Source organism: Phalacrocorax aristotelis, chromosome 1, assembly GCF_949628215.1.
Source record: "Phalacrocorax aristotelis chromosome 1, bGulAri2.1, whole genome shotgun sequence".
NCBI classification, from domain to species: domain Eukaryota; kingdom Metazoa; phylum Chordata; class Aves; order Suliformes; family Phalacrocoracidae; genus Phalacrocorax; species Phalacrocorax aristotelis.
Genome location: NC_134276.1, coordinates 163,473,470 through 163,488,312, shown reverse-complemented (window position 1 = coordinate 163,488,312; position 14,843 = coordinate 163,473,470). Strand labels below are relative to the sequence as shown.

The 14,843-nt window shown below is 49.0% G+C and overlaps 1 protein-coding gene across 1 annotated transcript; it reads left to right on the top strand.

Moving 5' to 3' along the window:
* Window positions 1-7,092: 7,092 nt before the first annotated feature.
* CENPM (centromere protein M) lies at window positions 7,093-14,357 on the top strand. The gene is made up of 6 exons (XM_075078422.1): window positions 7,093-7,227; window positions 7,590-7,669; window positions 10,241-10,339; window positions 11,374-11,453; window positions 12,530-12,621; window positions 13,369-14,357. Exons 1-6 carry the CDS (start codon window positions 7,171-7,173, stop codon window positions 13,492-13,494), a joined length of 534 nt encoding a protein of 177 aa, XP_074934523.1. The 5' UTR covers window positions 7,093-7,170; the 3' UTR covers window positions 13,495-14,357.
* The last annotated feature ends 486 nt before the right edge of the window (window positions 14,358-14,843 follow it).

Below are 14,843 nucleotides of genomic sequence, written 5' to 3'. Positions count from 1 at the left end.
TGTGTGAGCTCGGGCTGATGGAGATTTATGGGATTTTAAGGCTCCACAGATTTACTGATGTGCCCACCCCAGGCTCTGGGGGCTGGTGGCTTGTCAGCAGCAGGATGGAGACAGAGGTGTGGGGCTGGAAGGGGGAGGGAGGTTAGTACTCCCTTTAAGGTTTTTATGCAAAAATAAAATAATCAGCATTTTGACCAAAAGTATCTTACAGCAGAAAACAGAAAAACATTTCTGTCTGAAGTAAGATTTTTGCTTCCTGAATACATACCTGGCTCTGTCATTGCTGCTGCTGATGGAAGATGTTTTGTTAAAACATTTTCAGCTTTTCAACAGCATAGAAATAGGAACAACCGAACCGTTTTGGTTTTTCAGCTGGCTTTTTTTTGTACACTGGGCAATTTTCACTGTGACCCAGAAGTCATTTAACGCAAAAATATTTTAACAAAATCAATCAGACAACTGGCTCCAGCCCCAAGAGCTGCCTGCTGTCTTGCCTGCGCTCTCCAGCCCTGCCCGCTTAGTCTCTGACACCTACAGCCCTGCAGGCGCACCGTGGTGGGTGGTCGTAAAGGCTTGCAGGGCTAATAACATCCACCAAACTGTCTGAGCCCCAAATTTGTGCTGGCTACATGCCTATGCTGCAGGAGCTGTGAGGTGCAAGGTTTGGCTTCCCAGTAGATTGTGTTTCAGGCACAAATGAGTTCGTCCCCTCCCCAAGCCAACCTGTGGATGGTGACAGAGCCCACGTGTGCTCACTGCCTCCAACGATAATGCACCCGAGGGGTCTGTCGCCTGGTCTGCACCGGGGTTTCATCCATCAGTGCAGAGACAGGGCTGCGGTGGGAGCTGTCAGAGCTGGCTGGCATGCTCTGTGATTTCCTCATCATCCTCCTTTTGTCCTCCCAAGCCCCATTTCTGCTTGAGGTAGCTTCATAATAGCTTTGAAGCATTGAATATAGGCTTGCGATCCCCCCATACCTGGCAGGATATCTGCATGGAGGATCAGATCCATTAGGATTAGCTAGCTGCTTCTCTGTTTGCTCCAGCAAGGTAGGCACTCCAGATGATTGCCATGTGCCTTCAGAGAGGAGCCTGCAATTGCGTCTTAATTTTAACCTCACTGAAGTTCAGCCACGATCCCCACTTTGACCATCAGTGCAGTAACTGCTTCGCTAATTCCACTGCAGAGGGAGGAAAACAAGCCTCACAGTTTTGTCCGTACTGGGAGAGAAACATGTGCTTTGGACAAACCAAAAGCCAAATAGATCTAAAATAAATCAACAACCTTGAAAGGATATTGTTTATCGTGTTCCCAGAGCAAACCTTAAGGGCAGACAAAGATGCAGTACATCTGAGAGGGCAGAAGGCAAACCACTTTCCAGGTATGCAAAGAAAATGAGCGGGAGATCAGTGGTGGCTGGCACAAGGCAGGGAACTATTCATTTCTGCAGGAGACTGGTCAGTGCTGGAGCCACCAGCCACCACGGTAGGGTGTGCCAGACCAGGTGTCCTCGAGGACATAATGTCAAAAAGTGTAAGATCCCCTGCCATCCCCAGCCAACTGTCCCAGCTCTCTGTCGTAAGTCACCCCAGGAGGACACCAGAGCCAGTGTAGGTCCATCGGGCTGCAACCTCTCTGTGGGTTTAAGCTCAGGCTTAATGCTAGTGTGCTGTACATGCAGCCAAACCACAGAACAGCAAAGTTTTGTCTCATGGGGTAATTTTTTCCCCTGGTTCACTTCCCTGCCATGCAAGCACTGTGAGGGCACAGCAAAGAGCGGGGATCACCTCTTTCCACAGCCACTACCACACCAGTGGGCTTATGCAAGTCATGACATGGCAGCCTCCCTTGCTTCAAGCAGAAACCCCTCCAGCTGAGTTTGAAGCGCCCTTGGAGGCAGCGGCAAACGAGCACCGGGCTTTGTGCTGCTGGAGCTGGGACATGCTTGCAGACCTCCTGCCTCCAATGCCACAGCAGCTGCTTGCTGCCTGTGATGGGGCTCTCAGGTGCTGTCACATCCTTTGGTTTCTGACAAGAGCTGTGGTGTCGAGATGGCTCCAGGCATCAATGTGCTGCATACAGCTTGAGCCACATGGAAATGCTTCAGCAGCAGTTCAGCTTTCACTATGAATAAGGCTGCAGTGTGCCACTCAGCATCTTCCAGGCTTGTGTGTGCATATCATCCTGCCTCATGCCTGGGGGGCTTCCAGACCCTTCCACCTGGCTTGGAGGAATCCCCTGAGTAGCTATGCATGCACGAGCTCCCCGAGGCCATTCACCCCAGGAAACCTGCCCATCATCAAGCCTCCTACTCCCTCCGTATCTCTGGGCAGCAACAAATTCACCTGCAAGTGTGGGGTCAGGTTTGATGTGGGAGGGCCACCTAGCCAAAGCAGAAAACATTAAACCCTTCTCAGACAAAAGACGTGGCTGGAGAAAGAGGAGGTGGTAGAGTCACCATCTCTGGAGGTGTTAAAAAAAAGTGTAGACATGGCACTTCAGGGCATGGTTTAGGAGACATGGTAGTGTTGCGTTGACGGTTGGACTTGATGATCCTAGAGGTCTTTTCCAACCTTAATGACTCTATGATTCTATGAGATGGTTGGGCAACCTCAGGCACACACTTCCTGCTTGTAACATGCCCATAAATCACAGCATGAACATCATACTGAGCTTGGCTTAATCCCAAGCCTGACTAAGTGTTATTCCAGTTTTTCCTTACAGGTTTCCTCGCTGTTCTTTAGTGTCATTTAGGCTTTTTTCAGTGTATTTTGAGATGATCAGACACAAGACTCTGCCCCTCTTTAAGGCAATACCAATCCCCCTACTCTCCCAAGGTAGGTAGAGGCATGGGAGAAGATGGACTTTATCAACTAGCCTCCCCCAAGGTCCACAGCAGAGGACAAAACTCCAGCAAGAGTCACAGAAATGCCTCCCTGCTCAGCTGCTGGAGGTGAGGGAGTTGCTGCAGGATGCAGAAGGCACCCTGGGTGCATGGCAGGACATCAGTTGGATGCTCCAGTGGGAAAGCAGAGTAACCTGCCTTCTGCATGCTACTGCAGCTTAAAATAAAGAAACCCATTTGAGACGCTTTGCTGAGATGATAAAAAAGCTGAAGAAATGTGTATGGTGACTTTAAAGAGCAGAATGGAAAAAGCTGACTTACTTTGGGTCTAACAATAGCTGGAGAGAGCCTTTGCCAAAGGAAGCTGAAGTTGCCAGCAACATATGTGGAAATGTCATTAGTTTCCCTAATAATTTGCACTTGCTGCAAATGGTATAACTTTTGTCTATTAGCGAGAGAACAAATGCAATCAAATACACATGAGTTTGTATGCTGTGTGCTTCCTGGACAACACTGCAAGAGGTCAGCCTGGAGCCAGCAATACATGGTCAGGCGACATCTCATAAAACTCATGCTGAACAGGGCAGGATGAAGCCACCACTGCCAGAAGGTCTGGGAATGGGTGCTGAGACAACTGGGACCATGCTGGGGTCAGTGCTGCTCCTGAGACCATCTCCAGAGCTTGTCTCCATCACTCCTCTGGCTGCTCAGGGAGAAGCAAGAGAGAAATCGGAGAGAAAATATGCTGAGATTCAGTCACCAACCCGCTGCATAAAACACACAACAAATTGGCCAAGGATATCCAAGCCAATGTGTGTTGTACAATATTTTTTGTAGCGATCGGTGCTGTCCTGCTGCAGGAGTGACGGCACCATTCTCAGGGAGCACTGGTGATGGCCAGGCCAAGTCTTGCTGATGCTAATTGCCTGCATTGGCAGCACCAGAGCATCTTCACAGGGGATACATTAAACTGCTACTCATTTTTGGAATGGTCTGTGCTACCAGAGCTATGTTCAATGGTCCACAGTGTAAAATCAGGAGCTCTGCCCTTCCGTATCATGCCCTGCTGTCACCCCTTCTGCCTGCACTGGGGGCCAGTGCACTGACACCCTGTCATGATCCACTGTTGGGTTGAACAGTTTGGCAGAGGTTAAATCCCCTTGCTTTGCAACCGACCTCAGATAATTCTGGGAGTTTGGGGGCAGCTGGGCTTAACTTCTGATTAACTCCAATGTATTATCATGACTAGGTTCCTTTTACATTCTCAGAAACAGAATTAAGACTCAAAACGGAGTCAAGTGCTTAGTCACTTTGTTTGGCCAGAAACAGATACAGGAGAGAAAAGCACAGAAAGAGAAGGGAAAAAGTGAAAAGCGGAATGAGAGGGAGAAAGAGTGAGAGGAGAAAGAGAGGGACTGTTGCAACAGCTACCACCACAGATCATGCGGCAATTTGTCTGTCCGCCCAGGCAGTCCCTGCAGTCCGAATGGTCTGATGTATCATCGAGTCCAGTGGGGGGGGGAAGTTCCAGAACACTCACCCCCTGCCTTTACTGGTTTTTCCTTTTATATGGTTGCTCTCTTGCATAGTCAGTAACTGTTCTGCATACCCCTGCCTCCCACTCGGCAGTGGGGCACATGCCCAGTACTGTTACCAGGGGGTGCTTGAAAGTTCTAGAGGGTCCGAGCCCCCCTCCTCCCATATGTTTCCAGTCAGCCTTGGGCCCGGGCGTATGCATGGAGGACGAGCACTCCGAGATAACGGGGCACACATTCCTGCCGCATTGACCTTGGTGATGAAACTGTTCCGTTCAGCTGCTGTAGTGATTAGGCTATAGTAGTGAAACTTGCCTGCCAACAATGTTGAGACAAGTTTTTAGTCCCTGACGCACCCCTCCTTCAGCTCTCCTGCACCACTTCGAAGTGGAGATCAACTCATTATTCCTGCTTTTTAAACTGGAAATGGAGCGGAGAGAGGTGAAACACCCTGACATAGATACATAGTGATATGTAAAATACACCCCAGCCTCCAACATCAACCGTGTCTCACCCTCTTCCCTCCTCTCCTTGCCGAGCTACAGAACTAGACAAGAGCTGCAGACACACTGCCAGACTGAGTTTCCACCTCCTTATGCCATCCTCTACCATGAAAAAAAAATTTTAAATGCTACCCTTAGATATTAGATCTGTTTTACACCCCTTGCCCATGGAGCCAACGAGGGTACAGGACGATGACTCTTGTTCTCCCCCCTCGTTCCCCACAGCTGAGCTTCCTCTGCAGGCTTTGCATCCCGCCGTGAAGAATCCCTGACTGCATTTCAAAGAGGAAGGAAAGCAAAGTGAATCTGCCAGGCACAGCTTGCTGTGCCAGCTGTCGGGCAATGGCTTTGCATCCCAGGAGGAAACTGGCTGTGCCAAAGCCTGGACTTTCAGGCAGGGACCATCAGCACTACCACTACCACCTCCTCCGAGTCACCCTCGGGTGGGCTGTGCCCCCAAGGGTCCTTCATTAGTACGGGGCTAAGGGGGAGGCACCCTGCCTGGCAAAAGGGTGCAGTGAAGGTGGGGCACGCAGAAGAGGGAGTGGGGCGAATCTCTGTGTCCTCACAGGTAGGTGGGGGTCAGCCCTGCTGAGGGAATTCTGTCAAGGGATGGCCAAGAAACCTGCTGGGTACAAGGAAAATAACTGTGGGATCAGTGGTAGCTCATCTGGACACACTGAACCTCACTCAACAGGTACCGGTGTCACCTGAAGCCTGCGGCGAGAGAGGGGACAGCGACCATGTCCCTGACTGGACACTGAAGCCCTTCTGCAGGGCCAGAGAGCAGGCAACGGGGAGTAGCAGGGGGATGAAAGAAGAGAAACACCTTTTAAATAGGTGCTGCAGCTTTTAGCTTTTTTCTACACCCTCAGCAGCCCAAAAGCAGCATTGTCCAAATGGCTTTTTTATGCCCCCTAACCCAGGATCTGGCTCTCATTATTTATTGCATCTGCCTGCCTCCCATCTTTAGGACACGTCTGTCCTGGATTCATCTTCCCTTCCCCCCACTGAACTCAACAACCAGAAATATCCTGTAATCTCTTCTGCTTCACCTGTAATTTGTCTCATGCTGGCAACGAGCAGAACCGTCTGCCTTTGTCAAGATCAAAAAAGCCATGGCAGCCATGTGATATCAGCTTACATTAAACCCCCCCCTCCACCTTCCCTCTCCAGCTTGCTGCAGGGGGGGAGATGTGTTTTTGTCCTCCTGTGGCCTTCTTCCTCCTCCTGGCATGTCTCCTGCCATTTGGAGGTGCCATGGTTGAAGGGGCAGAGAGAGCCAGCTCCAGCAGGCAGCTGAGGGGGTCCTGGACCCTCCTCCACACAGAGCTAGAGCCAAACCAAGGAATGAGGCAAAGAACAAGAGATGTAGAAAGGCCACTGAGGGACATTGGACCTCCGAGGGCTTTACATCACTGCGTGTCATCCTCCCACTTGACCTTGGAGTGAGAAAAGCTCAGCCTACACCCAGAACTGCAGTGCTTCTTCACAGGCTCCTTCCTGCCTGTACCATGGGCAGGGGAGCACGGGGCTGGGCAGAGGCCGGCCAGCCAGCGGGGGCGAGGGGCAAGGTGCCCAGGAAGGGTAGGATGGAGGTTGGGGCTGCTGGAGCTGCTGCAAAACCTCACACAGAACAATTCAGCATGCAAAGCCAGGCGCTGCTGCTGTATGCTGTTAGGGAAACTCCTTTCCTTAGCTATTGTATCAAGCGGTCCTTGTAGTATGAAAACATATTAACTTTGTTAACATATTAGTTCACCTTAATACACTGCAATCTAAGGAGATAGTGGAATTTTACTGGAGTACTGTTCAGGCTTGAGCAAAGGGTCATCGCAAGGGCCAGGGGGACAGCCCAGCCCTGGAAATAAGGGCTCTGCTTCTCAGGAGCTCAGGGCTGGGCAGCCAAGGCGAGGCCAGCATCCCCTCACGCCTGTTTGAAACCCTCGAGCACCGCCTGGCGCCATCGGTGAGCGCCTCGGGCACGGCTGACCGCCGGGACGCTGCAGGAGCACGGCCACCTTGCACAGTTTTACTGCGATTAGCAACCGGTAGCGCGGTTAGTAGCGGTTAACCGAGCCGTGTGGCACCTGGGCGCTGGAGGGAGGTAGAGCTCTGCTCCACCCAGGACACCTCCGTATCCACCCCACACACACACACCACCCACCCCGCGCCTGACTAAAAGCCGCCAAAGGCGCACGCGCCAGCGGCCCCGCCCCCGCTGCGCTACGTGAGACGTGGCGCCGGTTTGAATTGCGGCGGACGGCGCTGTCTCCCGTGGGGTGGATGGCGTTGCTGCGGCCCTTTGACAAGCTTCCGGCGCTTAACTCCGCTGTCTTACTGGTAGGTCTGGTGCTGCCGCCGCCGCACGCCACCCCCGCCATCCCCTCCCGGGGCCCGGCCCTGCTGTCGTCGTTCCCCCCGGACCGCGCCTCAGCGGCAACGGCGGGGATATGCACCCGAGGCCCGCGGGGTAGGCCTTCGCCCCGGCGGCGGTTCACGCGTGGGCCCGGGGCGGCGGCAGGGGTCGGGCCTCGGGGCGGCGGCGGTTCGCGCGTGGGCCCGGGGCGGCGGCAGGGGTCGGGCCTCGGGGCGGCGGCGGTTCGCGCGTGGGCCCGGGGGCAGTGGCGCGGCTGCCCCCAGCTGGGCGCCGTTTCGTGGGCGGCTTCTGACCGCGGTCTTTCCCTCCTCTCCTGTCCGCGCAGCTGGTGGGGTCGGATGAAGACCTCCAGCAGAAGCTGGCGGCGGCGCTGCTCCGGGAGAAGAAGAACTTCAGGATCAGTATGTGAGTGGTGGGGAGGGGGAAGGGCTGCCTGCGGCTCCGGCCGCGGGGCCGTGCGGGGGCCCTCTGCCATCTCGGAGCCGAAGCAGCGGCTGCGATGCGAGTTCACGCAGAGTTTCCTCTTGAGAAAGGCGCGCACCGAAGTGGCTCACGAGCGCCGCTTCCGCGCGGGCGGCGGCAGTTGGAACTGCGGGGCGTTCGTTGCGGAGGAAGAGCTCGCTCTTGTGAACGCTAGAGCGCGCCGCGGCGCAGGCGTGGCTGGCACCTGCAGGAGGCGAGCCGCCCTGTCCTCCGGGCGAGCAGTTTGAGCGTGGTTAGGTGCGCGGGTGGAAATAATTCTCACGTTCATCATGTTCGTTATGCATGTACTGTTGCCCTTTGCGTGTCGCACAGGGGTTTGATTAGTAAGTCGCGAGGGCATGGGAGGAGCACAGATACTTCCCCCCCCCTCCGGGATACAGCCATATACAGGAATGAAACATCTCGGGACAAACTGGGGCAAGTACAATGCTAGCAACTGCTTGAAAGCAAACAAGTTTTCATGACAGATGTCCGTTACCTTTGGTGCTCTTCATAGCTGTTTTCTGGTTTGTGTGCATGCACGTGCCGTTCCTCCTTGAGCTATTAAGATGCATTTGGAATTTTAACTTTAGCTGCATGACGAGCCCTGTCTTAAAAGCTTGATTAACTAACTTTTTATGATATAATGTTCTTGACAGCTCTCTTGCCAAGACCAAATGAGTTTAGTCAGCTCTTCAGAAGGTGTTTGTGTTACTTCACTGCTGTAATCCAAGGCTATGCAGTAAAGGCAAATCTGAGCTAATGTTCTGCTAGCCACTTAGAGCAACTGTACTGCTCTGATCATGGCACGTTTGTCCTAACTAATAGTAAATTAATTACCCAATTTTCTATGCAAATTCTGCAGCCTCTGCTGAGCTGTGGAGTGCTGTAACTAGGTGGCTGCTGGTACTGCAGCTGGGTAATGGCCCAAAGGCATGGAAAATTATGCTTTACTATAGAGCAAGATAATTCCCTGCACCTGTATCACTGGGGAAACAGAAGTCCATGAGGACGCAGAAATCTGACAGTTTTTTCCTGTTCCCCCCTCCCCCCCCCCCCCCCCCCCCCGGTGTTGCTTTGGGATTGTACACATTACAAACAAATATGGTATCTTGTCTAAGTGTCAGATACAGCTGCTGGGAGAAGTTTTGCAGGGCTGGGATTTTGTGTCTCTTACCACTAGGGGAAAAAAAGGCTTCTGCAGTACATATCTAGAGGCTGCTGCCATCATCTAGTGATGTTGGTTTAAATGTAGTAGAATTCCAAATCATGGAGGTGTTTTGTTCTTTGGGTTTTTCGTTCCCCAGACAATGAGGTCTGATGCTTTCCTTTCACCACAGCTTCTCCCTAAATTTCATCTTAAATTTATAAGCTTGTTTGTTTTGCAGTGTGTCTTTCAAGCACGCTTTGCTCATATCTTGCATTAGTTTCAGAATGTTTTTAATCATACCATCCTTATTTATAGGAAACAAAACACCTTTATTTGGGGACTGGCAGACAGAACTACAAACTGCATATGATTAATGGAAGGGAATGCGTACCATGGTCTGTGGCTGCTGGGGAAAACTCTTAAGTCCTTAAGATTTAATTGCTAGAAGTAATATTCCCCAAGGAGACCAAATTCACTGTTTCTCTCTTGGCTTCCAGAGAAGAAGTAGATTGTGAGAGAGACTGAAATTTTGTCCAATCTGTCTTTTCAGGTGACCTTCTAAAAATATGGTGGTGATAATATCCTTCCCTGTGGAAGGCCCAGATATGCACTACTGAAGCCTTTTTGGTTTTTTTTTTTTATTTGCAGTGGAGAAGAGACACAAAATCCCCACCTTGTAATTCTTCTTCCAACAGCTGTATCAGCAGCAGTGGTAACTGTGTGGAAAGACACCTAAACTAACCTAGTAACTCCTGACACAGTGAAAGGGATAAAGGGGGATAATGGTATAATAGAAGCTCTTTCTGAGTTATAACTTCATCTATAAAGCTATACTGGTGATACATTTTTGGCTTAAGGCTTTGTGAATGCAACACACCATTCTGTAACAGAGACACCTGAGAAGGTCACCTCTCCTGTGGGAGTGTGAGAGCAGTATCTTCGGAATGTGACAGGAAAGCACTGGCGCATTTTAACTGAAGCTTGGCAGCAAAATATACCAGTAAAGCATAGGGGTTTGCTTTGTTAGAAAGGACTCTTATTAACAACTAAATAAAATGACTGCCATACGGATCTGTGCGGAAAAATATGTTTCTGTGGGTCGTCTTATGCTCTAATAAGCTTCCCATTATAAATAACCTTGTCTAGCAAGTATCATTGTGGCTGTCAGCAACTATGAGTAGGCCTAAGATATGAGAACACCACTTAAACAATTACAGTGTCTCTTCAGTGCCTACGTATTTAGTAATTGGCAGGCTTCATGGGAACTTGCTACATGGTGAACTGCAGTGGTTGTGTGGTTACGGTTAAGTGGATACTGCCTTGCCAAGCTATTTGGTTAAACTGGTAAACTTGTTATCTTTCAGTCACATTGCTACATCCCTCCCCTTACCTTCAGAGAGGGGCCACCTTCGGCCCAGGATAGATCTGATTGTGTTTATGATTGACATCAAGAACAAATACAGGTAAAAGACGGGCAAAAACATGGGGGGGAACAGATATATTTTCTTGGTTTGATGGGTAAATCTCTACATTTTTACTGTGTCAAAATCGCTGAATAGTGGATTTCAAACCCAAGACTTGCTGTAGTGGGAGAGCTCAGTAATACATACAGTGGTTTTCTGGCCTCCAGCAATTGACTAGGGATGAACCTCTCTGTCCAGTAACATTCCTGTCATGCACTAAGCTGCCATAGCAGAGAAGGCAGAATTTATTCCTGGATCTAGACATGGGATGGTATGAGCTGAGCTTTGGAAAGATGCTGTCCGTAAAATTAGATTGAAGCAATTGTGGTGCTGTTAAGTTCTGTAATGTGCAGATGGCTGATGTGCGCTGGGCAGTGCTGCCTAATCACCAGCCAGTTGCTGCGTCTGTGTCCCTAGTTCACTGATACTACTGGTCAAGTGGGATCAGTACTATAGATGTCTTTAGGCAAAAGGGAAGAGTCTGCAGGGATTGATCCGTTTTCTCTCATTTTGTGCTCATCTTTGTAGAAATTATATTTGTGTCCCCAGGTCACAAGTAAAGACTTTCTAAGGCACAAAAGTCAGCATTTTATTACTTAACTTGTGACTGATGATCCTGTGCTCTCATTTACCAAAAATGACAGGCCCAGCTGCATGCTTACAGCACAGATAGTGCTGCAGAAATGTGTGGGCTGGCTCTTCTGAAAGAGCCAAAGTAGTGCTGAAGTCTCGTTGGATGTTGATGAATTTGGATGCTTAGTGTCTGCAAATCATGGAGGACACTGTTCAAACTAAGTCTAACTGTTGAGTCTTGGGTAGAAAGGATATGTTATGGATTATTAACCAGCTGTGGGTATTACAGAGGTCTCTGCTGCCACGATTTTAGCATAGAGCAGAACTCTGCCAGCTCACAGATCAGCAGATGTTACCATCTTTGGTTTTCTAATTGTGTTTCTGAAAGTTATTCCCTTTGTCCTTATGCTGCACTAGTTTTACCTCCCTGTCCAACTGGATTGTCTGTGCTTTTCTGACAGCTTGAAGAATGTTGAAGCTTCCCTAGCTCATGTGGATGCCAACTTCTTCCTGGGGAAAACATGCTTCCTTGTCACTGGGGGTATGTATGACATGTGCCCTCTTCTTCCTCTTGGACCAGCACAACTCATGGTTGCTTTCCTTAAAACAGGGCAGTGACTTAATTTGAAACAAAACAAAGGCAACCAGCAGCTTTGTCAAAAGCTTTGTTTAAATCATATCTGAACTTGTCTGTCTTTTTTAAATTGTTTTTTTGTAGATAAAACATGGTTCTCTTTTTCTCATGTTCACTTGCTCTCTCCTTTTTGTTTTTGCCGGTGAGACCTCTCTTCTCTGTCCCTAATCCCTGAATGAAATTACTGTTATTGATTTTTATTTTTTTCCTGTGGCATTGCAGAAGTATGTTCTATCTGCTCTTGCAGATCTTTCTTAATGATAATCTTAATGAGCAGTGAGGAGCATATGATACTGTAGTAATAAAATGAATCTAAATGGATGAGCTACTAAACTGTTAAGTATAGTTCTAATACAAGGCTGGTATTCCTGCTGTGTGCTGTCTGGCTCTCTTGTGCCTTTAATCTCTCTCCCTGCCTGACACTCCCCCCACCTACCCCCCAAAAAAAAAGCAGAGAGGGTGCTTTCCTCCATACCCTCTCTACTTCAGCTCTGAGGAACTGGAGGGGGCAGTCTGTACTGCTCAGTGTTGGAACTGCGGCACTGTGTCCCTGGAATTTGGGGGTCAAGAGGCCTAACTCTGGGGTGGAGAAGAGTCTTGGCATTGTCTTGTGTTATTGCTCTCCTGATGGAGTGAAGTCCTTGCAGACATCACCCTGTGATACCACATGAGCCGGGGGGGGCTTCTGATTAACAAGTAGAAGATTCTGCCTCCCTGATAGTGTCCTGATCCGTTATCCAAAATGTTGATGTTACAGTACTCAGTAAAGTGGCACTACTGTTCCTGCTGTCAGTATTATGAACAACTTCAGTGCTAATTCCACTGAGTCTTGTACCATTCTGTTTGTACTGCTCACTGTTGCACCTTCTATGGTGCTCTCAAAACTAGCTCTGGATTGTTTTGCAGATGTGGAATTTCCCGGTACTTTTCTTCACTGAATGTTGATTATGAGGCTTGTAATGTGGGAAACCTTTTTTCTGTAGTTGGCAGGGTGAATTACTGCAGCGTAGACATGAATGATGTCTGGAAACTGGGAGAAGTCTACTGCAGTCCTATGCTATTCTGTGAGGTGGAGGTAAGGTGTTTATTTGGTGTCTGAAGGGATTTGTGAATTCCACTGCTCTGATCCTTAGCAACATTGTTACATTAGCAATAAATATATGTATGTATGCTACTGTCTTGCATAAGTGTCAGAGACCAGACCCTTTCCACAAGAACAGTAGGGGTACAGGAGTGTAACTCTCCTTGAAATGAGTCTTCTAGATTACCTGCTCCTTCCTGTGCTACCTCAAAGCCTCAGGAAGCCAAGTCTAAGTTAACAAAGACCTCTAATACGCAAAGCCTCCCTATGCTTGTTCCTTGAGGCATTTTTCTTTTCCTGGGAGCCCCATAGCTGTTATTTGCCATGTGACACACTTGCCCACGTAATGCTTCCTGTTAGCCAGGCTTTGTTGCCTCACAGACTGTTTTGCCATCTGATACACCACTCCTTCCAATTACCTGCTTGGTCTGAAAAACTGGAGGGGAGAATTTGGCATTCAGTGGTAGCATGCTTTACTTTTCTGTGTATTCAGCATTCTACTCTCGGAGACTGCTTCCCTACCAGCAGGTAATATCTGTGCCTTTGGCAAGGCCTTCAGGGTTTTCAGCTGCCAACACTGTACCTTCCTTAACATTAGGGGAGTAAATGGGCCTGTTTGGGGTTTTCGGCAGCTAGCTGCCCTGAACTGTACTTAATGCCTGCTCTGGTTCTTTCTTTTATCACAGGTTAGCACTGCTTTTCTTTTCTATTGATTAAGTAATTTCTCCATTTTGTTTCCAGTTGGAAGGGGTACGAGTTGCCACTGCTCAGCGACTTCTCCGGATGTTACAGATCTGTGCTGGTCATGTACCAGGAGTTTCTTCCTTGTCCTTTGGCTCACTGATGAGGAGCTCTGCTGCTGACTAGCTTCTCATTGTGAGAATTCAACCATGTTCATCAGCTTTTTTCACTTCGGGCATTCAAGCTGCTGCAGTTGGAATCACACTGGGAAGCTTTTTTTTACCTGACTTGTCATGACTGCTCATCCAGGGCTGTTCCTAGTTGCTAATCTCTCAAGAAAAGCTTGATTCCTGTTCAGTAGATTGATGTATAGATGCTGTGGGGAAGACAGTTTGAATCGGGGTTCAGATGTAATAATGGATAGGAATCCCCATTTCATGATCAAGTTTGACCTTCGCCCACTTTGCCAGTGACAAGGAGCTACTTGTTTTGCTGAAAGAATGTCAGAACAGGTCACTATCCCAAATGCCACATGTCATGGGTGAGTATCTTAGTTTTAGTGTCCACAAAGTACTAGAGAAGAGGCAGTAGCCTCCTGCTTTCTTTTGTATGGAAATATAGCACCTTGGATTAATGTGAAAGCTCGCTGCCAGGTTTTGTCTCCCCACCAAGACAACACATGGTAGGAAGGCTGTCCTGCAGCTTCTGGATAGACTGCAGCTGGCTGTTAATGATGCAGCTGGGTGAGCATCTACCCAGTGAAGGGCTCAGTATTTCCATGCCTGATACCTAATTGGGGAAGAAAGGACTAAAGATAATCTGGCACAACCCTAGAAACCCAGCCTCTGGGACTGACCAGAGATGAAATGCAGCAGAATCGACTACAGGAACATAGGGAAAACACCTTGTCTCTTGCAAGGCGGGCATATGCTGTGTATAGTCCCTTAACTAACAGGTTCTTATCAGAAGTAATTAATGTCTTATTATTACAGCAAGTTGGTAGTGTGTTTTGGAGTTCTAAGTTAATAAAAGTGTATACTATTTAATAATTAGTTGTATGTTCTTTGTTTAGGTCTATGGCATGGGCTCTAAAACCTATGAACGCTTGTCCCAGTTGGCCCTGGCAGTGAGGCTGGTCCTTGCTGGCAGTTCGAGCTTCCACTTAGTTCACGGGCTGCAGTCACGGTTTCAGCCACATGGTGGTGGCAAAAGCTTTTGAGATACAATCCTTGCTATATGCTGAGCTGAGCCACCTTCCAGAATACAGTGTTTCTTGGAATGCTGGGATGTTTCTTACCCAGAATTGCATGCCAGGTAGAAATAAAGCCTAGATAGAATGTGTTAAGCTCTCCTCTCGTTTAATTTATTTAATCCCTGATAGTCTGCTTTAATGTTCCTAGGTGCAGAGCTCTAGCTGCGTGTGCTGTTTTACTTAGCTTGTTTCTGACATCTGTCTGTGAGCAGGAAAAAGCAGAAAGCAGCACTGCAGGCTTAATCAGCTGTGAGTGTTGGCAGTCCTTGCAAAGACAGCTCAG

What these genes read in the sequence shown, in the direction of transcription:
- CENPM (XM_075078422.1), top strand. Translation starts at nt 7,171, where the DNA reads ATGGCGTTGCTGCGGCCCTTTGACAAGCTTCCGGCGCTTAACTCCGCT. An exon ending in GACATCAAGAACAAATACAG is followed by an intron (nt 10,340 to 11,373) that starts GTAAAAGACGGG and finishes CTTTTCTGACAG; the next exon opens with CTTGAAGAATGTTGAAGCTT. An exon ending in ATGCTTCCTTGTCACTGGGG is followed by an intron (nt 11,454 to 12,529) that starts GTATGTATGACA and finishes TTTTTTCTGTAG; the next exon opens with TTGGCAGGGTGAATTACTGC.